General features: G+C 39.0%; 1 protein-coding gene across 2 annotated transcripts in view; it reads left to right on the forward strand.

The window, feature by feature from the left end:
• The window catches only part of TTC39B (tetratricopeptide repeat domain 39B), a 146,745-nt gene that overhangs the window by 113,223 nt on the left and 15,546 nt on the right, over positions 1-17,976 (forward strand). For both annotated transcript variants that reach the window (XM_029203285.1, XM_029203283.1), the window contains 2 exons: positions 3,768-3,894; positions 6,965-7,073. In XM_029203285.1, coding sequence (XP_029059118.1) covers positions 3,768-3,894; positions 6,965-7,073 — 236 coding nt within the window. The remainder of the gene's footprint in view (positions 1-3,767; positions 3,895-6,964; positions 7,074-17,976) is intronic.

Consider the following 17,976-nt stretch of genomic DNA (forward strand, 5'->3'; position numbering starts at 1 on the left):
AATCTGATTCAAGCCTAATTGAAATCCCTAGCTTGTGACTGAGCTCCAGACCCATATATCTAGCTCCCGTTTACCACCTTCGCTTAGATATGTGAAAGCATTTAAAACTCACCACATCCAGTCTTCCCTAGCAAACCTGGTGTTCTTTCCTCTCTCAGTGACTGGGACTACCAGTTAGCAAGGCAGAAACCTATAACACTTGCATCGCCAACACTACCCACTGTCCCTCCATTCCCCGGTGGGAGGAGAGGTATGGATAAGAGCACAGAGGGAATGATAGTTGAGATGAGGTCTGAAGGTGGCTTGGGAGCTGCTGGGGCAGTGGGGAGTTGTAGTGATAACAGTTTCAGACCAAGGGAATAGCATTTGAGAGGACGCTGTTGCAGGAACAGCATATGAGAGGATGCTCTTGTAGGAACAGCATATGAGAGGATGCTGTTGCAGGAACAGCATATGAGAGGATGCTCTTGCAGGAACAGCATATGAGAGGATGCTCTGGCAGGAAGGAGCACTGCACATTAAAAGAACTAAGACAAAGCTGATATTGGTCAGGACGTGATGCTACATTTTATATATAGGTCAAAGGAAAATGAACGTCCAGGATTGCTCAAAATATGTCTCATAGAACACAGAATTCCTTTAAAAAATAAGACAGAGTCTCCAGCCGTACCACCCTGAGTGCACCCGATCTTGTCTGATTTTGGAAGCTAAGCAGGCTCGGTGCTGGTTCGTACCTGGATGAGAGAGCGCCTGGGACTACCGAGTGCTGTAGGCTTAAAAAAAAAATAAGACAAAATGTGTTTTAGGGACACAGAGCTCATTGGTATCCCGAGTGGGAGTTGGTAAGGTAATAGAACAGAGGTAGAAACCAGACTGGGATTGGCTAAAGAGTGAATAAGATACAAAGAAATGAAGAGAGTTGAGCATAAATAACATCCCTGGATAACTTTGACTATGAAGTGGAAGAGATAGAGAGAGTTGGAGGGAGATGTATTATCAAAGAATATCTTAATGGGAGAGATCTGAGCATTCTCAAAAACCACTGGGAAGGATCCTTTGGAGAAAGAGAAGTTAGACATATAAGCGAGAAATGGGATAAGCGAGAAATGGGATAACTGATATTTGCAAGGCTCTTGAGAATGCAAGAGGAGATAGAATCCAAAGCGCTGATGGCAGGACTGGCTTTATCTAGAGGGAGGACCAGGTCCTCTATTGTATGGGAGGGAAGAAGTCCAGAAAAGGTGCGGAGGCATGCAAGCTCGTGGGTGGTAGTGTGAGATGGAGGGCTTCCTCCCTCACAGCTTCTGTTTTTCTTTATGAAGTAGGAGGCAGGGCTGTCTGTTGAGAGTGAAAGAGAAAGGAGTGGGCTGGAGGTGTGAGGAGGATGAAGAATATTGGAAATCATTGCTGTAGAGGGTGGGACAGTGAGGTGATGAGAGAAACACAGGAGGGGGAACGGCAGGCGGTGCCAGGGCTCGTTCGAGGTTGGTGTTGATGAATTTACAGTGATACCAACTTGTTCTCAGTGCAGGTGCAGGGAGGATGGATACTGAGCTTCATCCGGATGAGTGCAACGACTAGGCATTAGCAAGGGAGTATGCAGTAAAGATTGCCTGCCTGGCCGTCTAAGCAGGAGGATGGAGGGACGGGGAAAGAAGGAGACTGCTGAGCTGGGAGAAAGTTGAAAGGCAAGAGGACTGAAAGTCTTAGTAGAACAGCCAAGGTAGAATGAGGAGAGTGGTGTTCAAAGGGTGGTGTGCTTGAATTTGTGCTTTGAGGTCGAAAAGCCACAGGTGATGAAGTGGTCTAAGGTGTGACTGTAGGGGTGGGTGGCTGTGGTGGAAAGGAGGAGGTGACCGCTGGAGATGAGGAAGTTAAGGAACGGAGAAGCCCAACTGCGTCCTTCAAACATAATTGATGACAAACACTTTTTTAAAAATATTTATTTATTTATTTTTGGCTGCGTTGGGTCTTTGTTGCTGCGCACGGGCTTTCTCTAGTTGCGGCGAGCGGGGGCTGCTCTTCGTTGCGGTGCGCGGGCTTCTCATTGCGGTGGCATCTCTTGTTGCGGAGCACGAGTTCTAGGCGCACGGGCTTCAGTAGTTGTGGCACGTGGGCTCAGTAGTTGTGGCTCACGGGCTCTAGAGCGCAGGCTCAGTAGTTGTGGCGCACGGGCTTAGTTGCTCCGCGGCATGTGGGATCTTCCTGGACCAGGGCTTGAACCCGTGTCCCCTGCATTGGCAGGCAGATGCTTAACCACTGCGCCACCAGCGAAGCCCAGTGACAAACACTTTTAAGTGGAATACTATAGTGTGTGACCACATTATGAGAAATAATGGCCTGGCTGAACCCTCTGACAAATTTGTCAGAACAAATTTGAAGGTATGACCAGGACTACTTTTTCATGCTTTTAGAGAAGCTCTTTTTAGCAATAGGACCATGTATACTAATAGAATCAACATTAGTGGAAGCCACGTAGATTAATGCCACCTCTTACTGGTAGAATGTATTGCCTCATTTCACACAAACAACAAATGGAATGGAATATTAAGATACATTGGGATCTTTTACATCCACACTTCCTGTACTTCAAAGTAAATTTTCTCCATATCAAAATAATTGCTTTGAAATATGTAACGAATCTTATTTTCGGGAGAAAGCTTGAGGTCTGCTGCATGTGTGATAGCATCTAATTTGTTGGGATAATGAGAGGAGAGTCCCCAGAATGAATGTTCTCTTCATACAGACTCTGTGATCCTTAAATAACAAGGTTTCATGTCCACTGCATGCTTCTGACCCCTTCCCTCAACTCCCACCTCACATTTGCACTGCCTCTTCCACTGATGTTAATCCACAGTAATGATGGGCATTCTGGTTTAAAAGCCATAGCCCTTTGTACACCTGAAAATAATATAATGTCATATGTCTATTACACCTCAATTTAAAAAATCCATATTCCCAAATTGTGCCCAGAAAGAATGTAGCACAAGCTTGTCTTCATACTGGAATGTTTTTTCCTCTTATTGCATCTTTTTCTTTCAGTATAGCTGGATATTTCCCTAAATTTCTTCTTGGCAACGTGTTTGGTGCATTTGCAAAGTTATGTATAAGAGAGTGCCCTAGGAACATGTAGTCTCACCATCCTATTCTCAATTTTATGTGCTTGTGAATTTTATAATTGGAATTTCTTAGAATTTTGAGAGAAAGGTTGTAAACATGGTATATGTTCTTAGTTGATTATTTTCAAAATCACCTATGCTTTGGAAACATTTTCTCAAATTATACGTGAATTGACGGCTATCTTTTGAGCCACATTACTTTACAGATCTGTGTCATACTTGCAGAAAGGAATAGGAAATGTACCAGTATACGCTATTGCCTCTCTCAGAAGTATCCACAATGTAAATACTTTGGACTTTTTCCTGCTTACTTATGGAAATTGCCAATTTTATATCTAGATTTCCTTGACTCTGATAGGCTAAGACACTTGCTAAGTTAACTAGAAAGAAATACGTGTCAATCGGTGGTTCTCAAACTTGTGCGTGCATCAGAATCCTCTGGAGGACTCATTGAAATCCAGACTGCTGGGCCCCAGCTCTAGAGCTGCTGATTTAATAGGTCTGGGGTGGAGCCTGCAAATTTGCATTTCCAACAGGTTTCAAGGTGATGCTGATGCTACCGGTCTGGGGAGCACAGCGTGACAAGGACAGGTGTAAATAACGTATGTGTTCTTAACGACCTTTTGCTGGGGCTGGGGCTTTTCACAGACAGGTGGATGGCTTGAAGCAGAGAATTGCTGGGAAATCGATCCCTACTGAGAAGTTTGCTGTGAGGAAGGCTCGACGTTACTCTCCCTCGTTGCCTGCACCCGTGAAGCTCGTCTTGCCTGCCCTGGTATCTGCCTTTATTTTATTTACTGTTTGCATCCTAGAAATAAATTGTCTATTCACAGGGGCAGGGAGAACATCTAACTTTTGTTGTGAAGTTTGCTCAATTAAAAACCATTGTGTTTGTAAGGTGAACGTTTATAAATAAATTTTTAATGAATAATAAAAAGTATAGCAGATGTTTTTTGACTGATTGGTATGTTCTAGGAATTTTGATAAAGGCTATTTATAAAATATATCATTTAATTCTTATAGTAACTCTATGAGGGGAGTTTCTCTTTGTAGCCTCATTTGACAAGCAAGGAAATTCAGGCAGAGACAGGGTGAGTTGACTTAATTGAAATTGAGTTGAATTATAATGCAAGCCACATATGTAACTGTACCTTTTCTAGTAGCCACATTAAAAATCAAAAGGTAAAAAATTGAAAACTAAAAGGACACATGATACTCATTTTAAGAGTACTGGTTTAACCCGGTTTATGCAACATTTTGTCATTTGAGCATGTAATCTCTAGAAACTTATGAATGAGATTCCTCATTCTTTTATATTGTACTCATCCATTGAAATCTGGTGTGTGTCCTGTGCTTACAGTGGGTCTCAATCTGAACCAGTCTCATTGCTCCAGAGCCGTAAGTGGCTGGTGGCTGCTGTGCTCTAGCCCAGCGCTAGAGCTCACATTCTTGATCGGTATGCCATTTAGGCAAGACTTTGTGAAAAGCATAATTTCAACTTAAATTGTCTTAATGAAGACTTTTTTTAAAGTACTGAATATATCAAATTATGATGACTCTTTGGGGCTTTAGTTTTGCGTAGGTAGTCACATAGCACAGGAAAGCTGTTTAGTGCAAGCTGACACCTGTCCTCCTTTGGGGGTTCATGATTTTTTTTTTTTTTGATTCCAGAGTTTATTCAGTTATCCCCCTTTAACAGTTATGTAGTTTCCAGTTTTTACTAGTACAAACAAGCTACAATTAATATTCTTTCATATCTCTTTTTGTACATGGGCATAAAATTGTCTTGGAGAGATGTCTAGAAATGGAATTCTGCGTTGAAGGCCATATGCATTTAATACTTTGACATTGCCAGTTTGCCCTCCAGAAAGGCTGTACCAATTTAAATTCTTACCAACAGTGTTTTACTGTTTAAATGTGCAGTTGAGCATCTTTTCACATGCTTGTTCATTTTTATTTCTTGTTTTGTGAATTGTTGTTCGTATACTTCCCTATTTTCATCAGTGTTTTATTATTTTATCATTGATATAGAAGCTCTTTAAATATTCTGTGAGAAAGAAAACTGCAGCCCCTCACAGGCATCAGTTGGGAGCTAGCCTGCACCTAGTACCTTGACCGAGGTTTTCCCAACTTAGTCTCGGAGAACACCACCCTCAGACTGGGTTGTTCTGTGCCTGTGATGGAATGAGATAAAAATATGACCACTCTGGGGACTTCCCTGGTGGCGCAGTGGTTAAGAATCTGCCTGCCAATGCAGGGGACACGGGTTCGAGCCCTGTTCCGGGAAGATCCCACATGCTGTGGAGCAACTAAGCCCGTGCGCCACAACTACTGAAGCCCGCAGGCCTAGAGCCCGTGAGCCACAACTACTGAAGCCCGTGCGCCTAGAGCCTGTGCTCCACAACAAGAGAAGCCACCGCACTGAGAAGCCCGCGCACCGCAATGAAGAGTAGCCCCCGCTCGCCACAACTAGAGAAAGCCTGCCCGCAGCAACGAAGACCCAATGCAGCCATAAATAAATAAATGCATAGATAAATAGATAAATTTAATTAAAAAAAGATATGATCGCTCTGTAAACATATCTGAGCTGATGATGTATAGCTCTCTCTGATTACTAAGGGTCTTAAGGAAGGTTAACTCAGAGCACTTATTTCTCCACGGCTAAGGGGGTAGAATTGGCTTGAATTTGTGGTGACTAGGAATTTTACCAAAATCCTATATGTCATAAAATGGCAAGGTCAGGTATGAGCGTTCCTTCTTCTGACAAAATATTCCTTCGATAAAAGCAAAATTTAAAAACATCATCATCAGTTAAAATAAATGTTCGGTTAGTTATTGAATTGAACTCTTACTCTATTAGCAATAAGAAGCTAGATGTAAAACAGAAGGCAGTGTTGTTATCTTAGTTTTCAGTACCATAACGTAAAGATGACTTTGCTGCCACTCCAATGTATTTTCCTCATTTCTACTGCTTCCCTGTAAGAGGCTGTTCAAACAATATCTCTATAATATTTTAACATTCATTTATTTCCAAGAAGATTCTAATTACCCTGGTTATTTCATACCTTTCAAAATATGAACTGCACTACCAGGAAGATTAGAAAAATATTTTCAAGCAAGAGCACATTTGCTTTTGGTCCAAAAAAAAAAAAATTCTCATCTGTTTGCCTATTAAGTATAATTTGCAATGAGAAATCATTAGTTTACATTTTTAGGGGCTGTCATTCTGCCGTATGGCCTTTAAATGAATGCATTTTCTGCATATTGGATTGCATTACTGGACTGTCACATGTTTTTAATGGTATAAAAGAACCTGAGCCAGGTAAAATATTTCCTATGTTCATTTTCAGTGATGTCCTTGGAGACATTTTATGTAAACAATTGGCAGATATTGAAAAATGTTTCCCTTTACTTAAGAGTAACAGCAAAAATCTATATTAAATAGAATTGTTCATAGTATCATTTTAAAATATTGTATTTATTTCTGTATCTGTAATCCATTATCTTCCAAAAGGATTGGATACCAGTAGGTGCTTAGTAAATACTTGTTAAATGAACGAGTAAATTAATTTTTCAGTAAAAACACAATATACTATATATATATATATATATATATATATATAGAATACTTCGCAGTATAAAAGGCAAAAAGCATTAAATAAAGTGAGAAAAGTGGAAATTTAATCACTAAATTCCAAATGAGGAAAGCTAAGGAAAATGATCTCTAAATGTTGTCTTGAGATCACTAGCAACTGAGGCAAAACACACATATGTAGTTTTGTTGCTGTAAAGAACATTGAATAACCTCACATAATTGCGAATGGTTTTTCATTTTTCCTCATTAGGAAATGATGTATGTTTGGAATGGTTTTCCACTAGTGAGCAAAAGAAAAGATCTTTCTGAAAGTCTGTTGGTGACTGTTGAAAAGGCTGAGGCAGATCTACAGAGTGAAAGTAAGTATGAAAAGTAAGAGCCTGGAAATCTTTACTGTTGCCCCTCTCCCGTCCTTTCCCTGTGCACATATGCCCGCGTTAATCTGTGTGCATGATGAGGACAAAAGAGCTTGAGCCGAGGTGTCTCGGTGATTGCAATCAAGATGGAGAAAAGATACCTGATACAACATGGATGAGCCTTGGGGATGTTAGGCTCAGTGAAAGAAGCCAGCTGCAAAAGAAAACAGAGTGAGAGATATAATTTACATAAAATATGGAGGATAGATCAGTCTGTAAAGACAGAAAGCAGATGAGTGGTTGCCTAGGGATGGAGAACTGGGGGTGTGTGAAAGCTAAAGTTTATGGCATTTGTTTTGGGGGTGATGAAAATATTTTAAAATTGATTCTGGTGATGGTTCACACCTCTGTAATATACTCACAGCCAGTGAATTGCATACTTTAAAGGGGTGAATTGTATGTTATGGGAGTTTTATCTTAAGGCTGTTACAAAATAAAAAGATGAAGAAGAGAGTTGAGTTTTAGAGCAGCTCAAGGGAAACGTATACTGGTTTAGTTGGTTGTGATTCTTTCCGTGCCTCATTTTTGCTCTCTAATGACTACTGTGTTTTTACAGACACAGAGAATTGTTTGTTTTCAAGTTGAAATCTTGTCACAATTTGATTTTTTTACTCATTACTTTGGTTGTACTGGAGGTCCCTTTCCAGTGTACTGGAAGCTCTATTTACTGGAAGCAGCTGGCATAGTAGGAGGAAAAGCAGCTGGTCTGGTCTTATAGTTCCAATCCTGCAGCTGTGAGGCTCTGGGAAGCATACCTCATCCCATACCCAGGAGGGCCTCCGATTTCTTTTAAAATGGGTGTGGTGTTGGACCAGATGATACCCAGGGTTTTCTTGCTCTGACATTTTCTAGTTCTCTGTCATAAATAGAGGCTTTAACTTTTGCTAAACAATACCATAAGTGATAGCTTTTGTTGTATTCCTTATCAACCCCCAAATCATTTAGGTATTATTCAAAGATAATGGTCTTATCCTCTGGAATGTTCTAATCACAGAAGTAAAGCAAAAATTGCTGGGAGGATAAACATTGTAAAGGGCATAAAAATTCAAGAATAGCCAGGAAAAATTCTAACAGGTAACTAATTTTTCTTAGCTGGAAGAAAATGGGCACCGAAGGAGTACCGGCTCCATATGCAGTATACTCCCCACGTGGGTGATGAAATGATTGACTGACTCCAGGGATGAGCACCTCATTTGGATTATTTATTTATTTAATTTTTTGGGTAGTATAATTGCTTTACAATGTTGTGTTAGTTTCTGCTGCTCTACAGCAAAGTGAATCAGCTATACATATACATATATCCCCTCTTTTTTGGTTTTCCTTCCCATTTAGGTTACCACAGAGCACTGAATAGAGTTCCCTGTGCTACACAGTACATCGTTTTTTACTTCAACCACAGTATGGGGCTGAAATGTTTAATGACATTTCTCTTTACAATTACTTTAAAAAAATTAAGCACGTAATTACATTTGATAGATGTGTTACCGAGTCCAAGCTCACTCTGCTCGCCACACGACAGGCCAATGAATCAGAGACGAGGTGCTGAGGCAAGGAATATGACTTTATTCGGAAAGCCAGCAGACCGAGAAGATGGCAGACTAGTGTCTCTGAAAAACCATCTTATCGGGGTCTGGATGCCAGTTTCTTTTATAGAATCAGAGAGGGAGAGGTGGTGAGGAAGTCAAGTAAAAGGGCCACCAGTTTTGCAAAACTCCTGGAATGACCAGCCTGGGGATGTGTTAGTTTCTTTTTTCTTGCAGCCAGTCACAGGTGGGCAGGGTTCCCTGAGGCAGGCCATTATGTATGATTATAATAACAAAAGCAACGAAAAGCAAAGGTTAAAGTCAAAGGAACAGATCCAATGGGGAGTCCGTTTTAGCTCTTCCCTGTTACACATGTAGGTGAAAAAAGTCACCCATGTTTTTCCTGCTATGCACAATTAATTTAGAATTTCTGTGTATACCATCCTAGCTTTATTTTTTATTATTTTTTTAAAATTTATTTATTTTATTTATTTTGTTTTTGGCTGCGTTGGGTCTTCGTTGCTGCGCGCAGGCTTTCTCTAGTTACGGTGGTGGATTCTTAACCACTATGCCACCAGGGAAGCCCCATCCTAGCTTTATTTTTATAGTTACAATCATAGTGTACCTGGACATACTCTAGCCTAGTTTTTTTCATTTATTATATCGTAAACTTTTTTTTCCCATTGAGATATAATTGACATATAATACTATATTAATTTCAGGTGTATAGCATAATGATTTGATATTTGTATACATTGTAAAATGATCACCACAGTAAGTCTAGTTAATACCTGTCACCGTACATCGTTACAAAATTTTTTTTCTTGTCTTCAGCACTTTTAAGATCTACTCTCTCAGCAACTTTCAAATATGCAATACAGTATTAACTACAGTCACCATGCTGTATACTACATCTCCGTGACTTGACTTATTTTATAAGTGGGAGTTTGTACCTTTTGACCTCTTCATATATTTCACCCACCCCTCAACCCCTCGCCCCTGGCAACCAATCTGTTACCTGTATCTATGAGGTTTTTTCCTTTTTTTTTTTTAGATTTCACATAGAAGTGAGATCATATGGTGTTTGTCTTTCTCTGTCTGACTTTTGTTCACTTAGCATAATATCCTCAAGGTCCTTCCTGTTGCAAATGGCAAAATTTGATTCTTTCTTATGGCCGAACGTTCTATTATATATATATAACACATTTTCTTTATCCATTCATCCATTGATGGACACTTAGGTTGTTTCCATGCTTGGCTGTTGTAATAATGCTGCAATGAACATGAGCGTGTATATATCTTTTCAAGTTAGTATTTGTTTTTCAGATAAATATGCAGAAGTGGGATTGCTGGATCATATGGTAGTTTATCATAAATGTTTTAACTGTTGCTAAGTAACCCTTATAATAATTTCAAAAGCTTCATGGCATTCCATGGAGATAATATATCATAATTTAATCAACTCTTTCAGAATTGTTGGGCATTTAGGCTGCCTTCCATATTTAAAATAATTGTAGCTTTAGATTCCCACCAATAAGGAGAAGAAATAGAAAAGAATGAAAGCTGAATCAGTGGGCTTATCTGCTAACAAGCTCAAGGTTTCAGGCTGGATAGATAAAGAATGATATGGAACTAAGAGCAATGCTGTTCTGAGGCCACAGACCACCACCCTCCCCACCTCCCCATTAGCCTTCTTGCAAATACAAGCAGGTGATCACAGGGATACCAGGTGAGTGGAATATTCTACTCCACTCTTGAAAAACAGTAGTACGAAAAGCTCATCTGTCGATGAAGGGCGAGTATGTCATGTTCCCATGTTAAAGGCATCATTTTAAATAAAAGAATGATGGTTTCCTTTCCCTTCTTTTTCCTTCCCCTTTTACAGAAAAGTTATAATACTTCAGCTCATTTTGATCTGGAGGTTAGGTAGAGTAGCCAAAATATTGAGGTATTCATCTTCATGGACTGATAATTCCCTTTGATTTCTGGGCACCAGGGAAACAAGTGGATGAGAAGGCTCAAGAAACTGGGACCCAAAGGAGGAACTCAAAGTTTGTACTATTTAACAAAGAACCAAAACAACGTATGTATAAGTACAGACTATATGGACATTTCAGACTTTCTTTGTCTGTGTCCTAGATGTTCCATCACTAACATATTTTCTGCATAGCTTCTACTAATATAGAGTTATGATAAGCCTCCTTACATTTTTTACAATTCTTTAAAATTTTTAATTGTAGAAAAATGCACATAATATAAAATTTACCATATTTTTTAAACTGTATGGTACAGTAGTGCTAAGTATATTCACTTGGTTGTGCAACCAGTTTTGAGAACTTTTTCATACCCATTAAACAATAACTCCCCATTTCCCCCTCCCCACAGCTGTGGGCAATCACCATTCTACTTTTTGTTACTATGAATTTGACTATTCTAGAGACTTCGTGTTAGTGGAATCACACAGTATTTTTCTTTTTGTGGCTGCCTTATTTCCCTTATTCTAATGTCCTCCAGGTACATCCATGTTGTAGCACATGTCCGAATTGCCTTCCTTTTCAAGGCTGCATAATATTCCCTTGGATGTTTATACCACAGTCTGTGTATCTGTTCATCCATCAATGCATATTTGGTTGCTTCCACTTTTGACAACTGTGAATAATAAATACTTCTATGAATACGGGTATGCAAATATTGTTTTGAGACCCTGCTTCCAGTTCCTTTAGATATATGCCCTAAAGTGCAATTGCTGGATCATACGGCATTTCTATTTTTAATTTTTTGAGGAATTGTCATCCTGTTTTCTCTAGTGGCTGCACCATTGTACATTCCTACCAACAATGCACAGGGTTTCAATTTCTCTACATCCTTGCCAATGCTTGTAATTTTCTATTTTTTTAAAAATTTGTTTTGTTTGTTGGTTGGTTGGTTGGTAATAGCCATCCTAATGGGTGTGAGGTGATTTTATTTTTACTCTTTTTAATATGGAATAATTTCAAAAAGGAAGAATACTTACTTTGATTTGAGTGGAAACTCAACATAGAGCCCCATCATTTTGAAATGTAATTTAGATGAAACTCCATAAATGTTTACTTCAAAAAATGAGATTTCACAAAATGTACTTCAGTAAAATGTATTTGGGCTTTTGAACAAATTTACTAGTGTTTATTTTTGTCGAATCAATTTGGCCACTCTTCATTAATTTGTTCCTTTGAACACTCTTAGATTTTCCATACTAGGTATAGCATTGTGACAGGCAGAGAAAGCATTGTTCCTGTCATTAAGGGAATTATCTGTGATTAAACCCCACATATTCACAAATCAGATGGAAAAATGAATATGTTTTAAAATAAGTGGGTATGTGAAAACTGGGAGGTAAAGAAAAACCTCTTTTTATTAAGTTAAAACATTTGTAGGGTATTTTTCCCCCAGAAAAGCAGCCTAGCTTGCTTCTTCTGTTTTACTACAAAGATAAGGATTTTGGTGCAGTAGAATAAATTCTATTGTTTGAAAGTCTATCCTTTGTAGTATAGACTATTACGTACCACCAGGGAGTAAGGGCTTTGTATACAGTCGTACCTCAGTTTCTGCGTGGAATCGGTTCCAGGACCCACTGTGGATACCAAAATCCTTGGATGCCCAGGTTCCATAGTCCACCCTCTGTATCTGCAGTTTCCGCATCTGTGGATTCAGTCAACCATGGGTCCTAAATGTAGCTCCAATCTGGTTGGTTGAATTTGCGGATGTGAAACCCTCGGATACAGAGCACCCACACTGTTAGGAAGTCTTGAGGGACTGTTGAGTTTTCCTCTATTTAAGCAGGCTCTTCATCCCTTCCCTCTAAATTTATTTTGCCCCTACATTGCTGGGGGAAAAAAATTAAAGGAGTAATATGTGTATCAGACTACACATGTAAAATGCAGTAGAGTTTTAGACAATCAGGCTGTTCTCTCCATCCATTCCTTTCTCTTTTAATGACATATTGAGATGATAGACTTTGAGAGATATTTAAGCAGGACTGGTGGGGGAGAAGAGCTCAGACAGACAGACACATTGTACTTTGTACAAACTTGTCTTTGTATGTCTTCCTGCTGGGTAAAAAAAAAAAACCAAACAAACAAAAAACTGGTTTCTTTTCTGAACATCACTTTTGCTAGATGTTGCACATGAAATTTATGATGATCTCTTCTAGGTCCACGGTTTTACGCAAGATGGTTACCTGATTCTATACCCCTACCCCCTTAGGATCTTTTAGTAATTAAGCTCTTATCCTTCAGAGTGAGGGAAAAAAATCCACAACTGGAGAATGGAGTGAAGTGGTAAAGCTGAGGTGACTTCAGCCTCCACTAAACACCTCCTTCCCCCCTACCCACCCTCGCCACATACACATTATTAGGAAATGAATGTATTTTGGCTTCTCATACCTTTGTTAAGTGTCTCTAAAGTAAAAGATGGTAGAGGATATAATTGGTGTTCTCCTTGGACGATGCCACAGTTATGAAAGGCTGGTCAGAGATACAAAAGGAGGAATACTGTTTAAAGACAGAAAAGAACTTGGTAGTGTGCCTGGAGTCAGTATTTGCTATTAATTCCAATAGTGCTTCACTCGAAATCTGACTAAATTCCACATGTAGCCAGAAGTTGATTCAGTAGTTCTACTTTAACTATTTGTTATAACTAATTTGCTTGGTGAACTTATGTAGCAAGCATAATAAAAGTTACATAAAAGGGAAAGTGTTACTTTATGGCTTTTCACCTCTAAATCCATTTTCACATTTTTCCTTTGGTGCATATCAGCTAGCTTCTGAAAAGTTCAATGTACATATTTTGTAGCTTGGGCTTCAAATTTCCTTTTCCCTAAGCCTACCCTCTGTTTTAAGTTCAGCAGATCTTTTGTGATGCAAGTGTGCTTTGGCAGCATTATCGTGTAATTTTCTTGGGGTGTAAGATGGAAACCATGTGTTGAAATGTCCATCCATGAACTCTCCCATGAGTCTCCCATGAGGTTGATAGTCATGATAAAGCCTTCACATTTTAAGGGAAAATAATCATCTGACAGGTAGCGGTCTGAGGAAATAATGGTTTTGCTTTCTAAGGTTTTTGGAGGAACATGGTATTTTTGAATCCATTTTCCATATCCCTAAGTCATGATCTAAATAAAAGTTGTGTGTTTTAATGGTACTTCAACTTTCCATGGTGTTCCTCAGCAAAATTGTCCTTCACTGAGCACCAAAACGGTGAGATAAGACAAACTGTCATAAAATGTGACACAGAACTCAATAGAATGCACAAAAGTGATACTAAAACTTAACATCCAGTATGGACCGTAAGGGTTTGGTTCTAGGCCTGGAAAGATATTACTTCTTGAATGGATATTTCAATGAGCATCCATGATTAGAAGCATAAATAGATTTTTTTGAGGCAGAGGGGGAATGGATTTTAATAGGGAAGGTAACGTGGCATTGACATTTGTGATTTTCTTAGTGAATAACCTGTCAGGTCTTGGAAGTGAGAGGTGAATATCAGCTATTTTCAGCACCTAGAAGTGACCTCCTCTGAGTTGGTTAAGTAGCACCCTTAGCCTCCCACAGACAAGCGGTTTACTGATTAAAACACCAGCATGTGTTAATGGTGATTTCTGACGTTTATACTGAAAGCAAGGGTATTTCAGTATGAGGGACTCTTAGAGCCTCGTTAGTTTGGTTTACTGCCCCTTCCCACCTGTGTTGTCACAGCGTGAAATGTATAAATTATCGGTCTGTCTTGGAGTGATTTGTTAGCTGCACTTAACTTGCAAAAAAAAAAAAAAACACCCCCCAAATTCAAAAGTGATAGATGTGAAATGGCAACCTTTGTCAGATAGATGTCACACATGATACGGTTCCTTCTGTTAATATATGTTAGCCTTGGGCTGTAGAAGGTAACGAGTCATTTTCAAAAGGAAAAAAGTCCTGAAAGAAAATCTTCCTCATTAGCCTCACGCAGTTAGAAGTTTGTGGGGATTTTAAGGAGCCTTGCACACCTCAGAACCATTTTGTCTAATTTTATGACATAATTTCTGCCCCAAAAGCACATAACCTGGGAGAACTGATAAGTTGTAAACATAATGATCTGGAGAGGGTGTGCTCCTTCCTGAATTTTTAATGGGGAGAAGGCCATCTGCTTCTCCATATGGAAGCATTACCCTCTTCTACACGAAGCCAGCACAGCTAGGGACCAGAACCACAGGAAGAGGCAGCGTGCGACCTCCTCACCGCTTTACCTTTCACAGAACTAATAAAGCTCTTGCTTTATTTACAGTTCAAACTTCCTATAATTATACCTAACGTCACATAACTCAGAGTATGAGCACCCCAAAAAAATTTTAAGTGGCTAGAGTGAACCCCTTAATAAAATGGTGTATGAATGTAGTTAGTATTCTTTTCATTTGAAATATTTTCATTGTATTTTATTTAGTGAGGCATAACAAATGCTAAACATATTCTCCTTATTTTTATTTTTATTTTTTTATTTTTTATTTATTTATTTATTTTTAAACATCTTTATTGGGGTATAATTGCTTTACAATGGTGTGTCAGTTTCTGCTTTATAACAAAGTGAATCAGTTATACATATACATATGTTCCCATATGTCTTCCCTCTTGCGTCTCCCTCCCTTCCACTCTCCCTATCCCACCCCTCCAGGCTGTCACAAAGCACCGAGCTAATATCCCTGTGCCTTGCGGCTGCTTCCCCCTAGCTATCTACCTTACTACGTTTGTTAGTGTGTATATGTCGATGACTCTCTCTCGCCCTGTCAAAGCTCACCCTTCCCCCTCCCCATATCCTCAAGTCCGTTCTCCAGTAGGTCTGCGTCTTTATTCCTGTCTTACCCCTAGGTTCTTCATGACATTTTTTTTTCCCCTTAAATTCCATATATATGTGTTAGCATACGGTATTTGTCTTTTTCTTTCTGACTTACTTCACTCTGTATGACAGACTCTAGGTCTATCCATCTCATTACAAATAGCTCAATTTCATTTCTTTTTAAGGCTGAGTAATATTCCATTGTATATATGTGCCACATCTTCTTTATCCATTCATCCGATGATGGGCACTTAGGTTGTTTCCATCTCCGGGCTATTGTAAATAGAGCTGCAATGAACATTTTGGTACATGACTCTTTTTGAATTTTGGTTTTCTCAGGGTATATGCCCAGTAGTGGGATTGCTGGGTCATATGGTAATTCTATTTGTAGTTTTTTAAGGAACCTCCATACTGTTCTCCATAGTGGCGGAACCAATTCACATTCCCACCAGCAGTGCAAGAGTGTTCCCTTTTCTCCACACCCTCTCCAGCATTTATTGTTTCTAGATTTTTTGATGATGGCCATTCTGACTGGTGTGAGATGATATCTCATTGTAGTTTTGATTTGCATTTCTCTAATGATTAATGATGTTGAGCATTCTTTCATGTGTTTGTTGGCATTCTGTATATGTTCTTTGGAGAAATGTCTATTTAGGTCTTCTGCCCATTTTTGGATTGGGTTGTTTGTTTTTTTGTTATTGAGCTGCATGAGCTGCTTGTAAATTTTGGAGATTAATCCTTTGTCATTTGCTTCATTTGCAAATATTTTCTCCCATTCTGAGGGTTGTCTTTTGGTCTTGATTATGGTGTCCTTTGCTGTGCAAAAGCTTTGAAGTTTCATTAGGTCCCATTTGTTTATTTTTGTTTTTATTTCCATTACTCTAGGAGGTGGGTCAGAAAGGATCTTGCTGTGATTTATGTCATAGAGTGTTCTGCCTATGTTTTCCTCTAAGAGTTTGATAGTTTCTGGCCTTACATTTAGGTCTTTAATCCATTTTGAGCTTATTTTTGTGTATGGTGTTAGGGAGTGATCTAATCTCATACTTTTACATGTACCTGTCCAGTTTTCCCAGCACCATTTATTGAAGAGGCTGTCCTTTCTCCACTGTACATTCCTGCCACCTTTATCAAAGATAAGGTGTCCATATGTGCGTGGGTTTATCTCTGGGCTTTCTATCCTGTTCCACTGATCAATCTTTCTGTTTTTGTGCCAGTACCATACTGTCTTGATTACTGTAGCTTTGTAGTATAGTCTGAAGTCAGGGAGCCTGATTCCTCCAGCTCCTTTTTTCGTTCTCAAGATTGCTTTGGCTATTCGGGGTCTTTTGTGTTTCCATACAAATTGCGAAATTTTTTGTTCTAGTTCTGTGAAAAATGCCAGTGGTAGTTTGATAGGGATTGCATTGAATCTGTAGATTGCTTTGGGTAGTAGAGTCATTTTCACAATGTTGATTCTTCCCATCCAAGAACATGGTATATCTCTCCATCTATTTGTATCATCTTTAATTTCTTTCATCAGTGTCTTATAATTTTCTGCATACAGGTCTTTCGTCTCCTTAGGTAGGTTTATTCCCAGATATTTTATTCTTTTTGTTGCAATGGTAAATGGGAGTGTTTTCTTGATTTCACTTTCAGATTTTTCATCATTAGTATATAGGAATGCCAGAGATTTCTGTGCATTAACTTTGTATCCTGCTACTTTACCAAATTCATTGATTAGCTCTAGTAGTTTTCTGGTAGCATCTTTAGGATTCTCTATGTATAGTATCATGTCATCTGCAAACAGTGACAGCTTTACTTCTTCTTTTCCGATTTGGATTCCTTTTATTTCCTTTTCTTCTCTGATTGCTGTGGCTAAAACTTCCAAAACTATGTTGAATAAGAGTGGTGAGAGTGGGCAACCTTGTCTTGTTCCTGATCTTAGTGGAAATGCTTTCAGTTTTTCACCATTGAGGATGATGTTTGCTGTGGGCTTGTCATATATGGCCTTTATTATGTTGAGGAAAGTTCCCTCTGTGCCTACTTTCTGCAGGGTTTTTATCATAAATGGGTGTTGAATTTTGTCGAAAGCTTTCTCTGCATCTATTGAGATGATCATATGGTTTTTCTCCTTCAATTTGTTAATATGGTTTATCACATTGATAGATTTGCGTATATTGAAGAATCCTTGCATTCCTGGAATAAACCCCACTTGATCATGGTGTATGATCCTTTTAATGTGCTGTTGGATTCTGTTTGCTAGTATTTTGTTGAGGATTTTTGCATCTATGTTCATCAGTGATATTGGCCTGTAGTTTTCTTTCTTTGTGACATCCTTGTCTGGTTTTGGTATGAAGGTGATGGTGGCCTCGTAGAAGGAATTTGGGAGTGTTCCTCCCTCTGCTATATTTTGGAAGAGTTTGAGAAGGATAGGTGTTAGCTCTTCTCTAAACGTTTGATAGAATTCACCTGTGAAGCCATCTGGTCCTGGGCTTTTGTTT

The sequence above is a fragment of the Monodon monoceros genome, unplaced genomic scaffold (genome assembly GCF_005190385.1).
Source record: "Monodon monoceros isolate NGI ecotype Baffin Bay Population unplaced genomic scaffold, NGI_Narwhal_1 Super_Scaffold_5, whole genome shotgun sequence".
NCBI lineage: Eukaryota > Metazoa > Chordata > Mammalia > Artiodactyla > Monodontidae > Monodon > Monodon monoceros.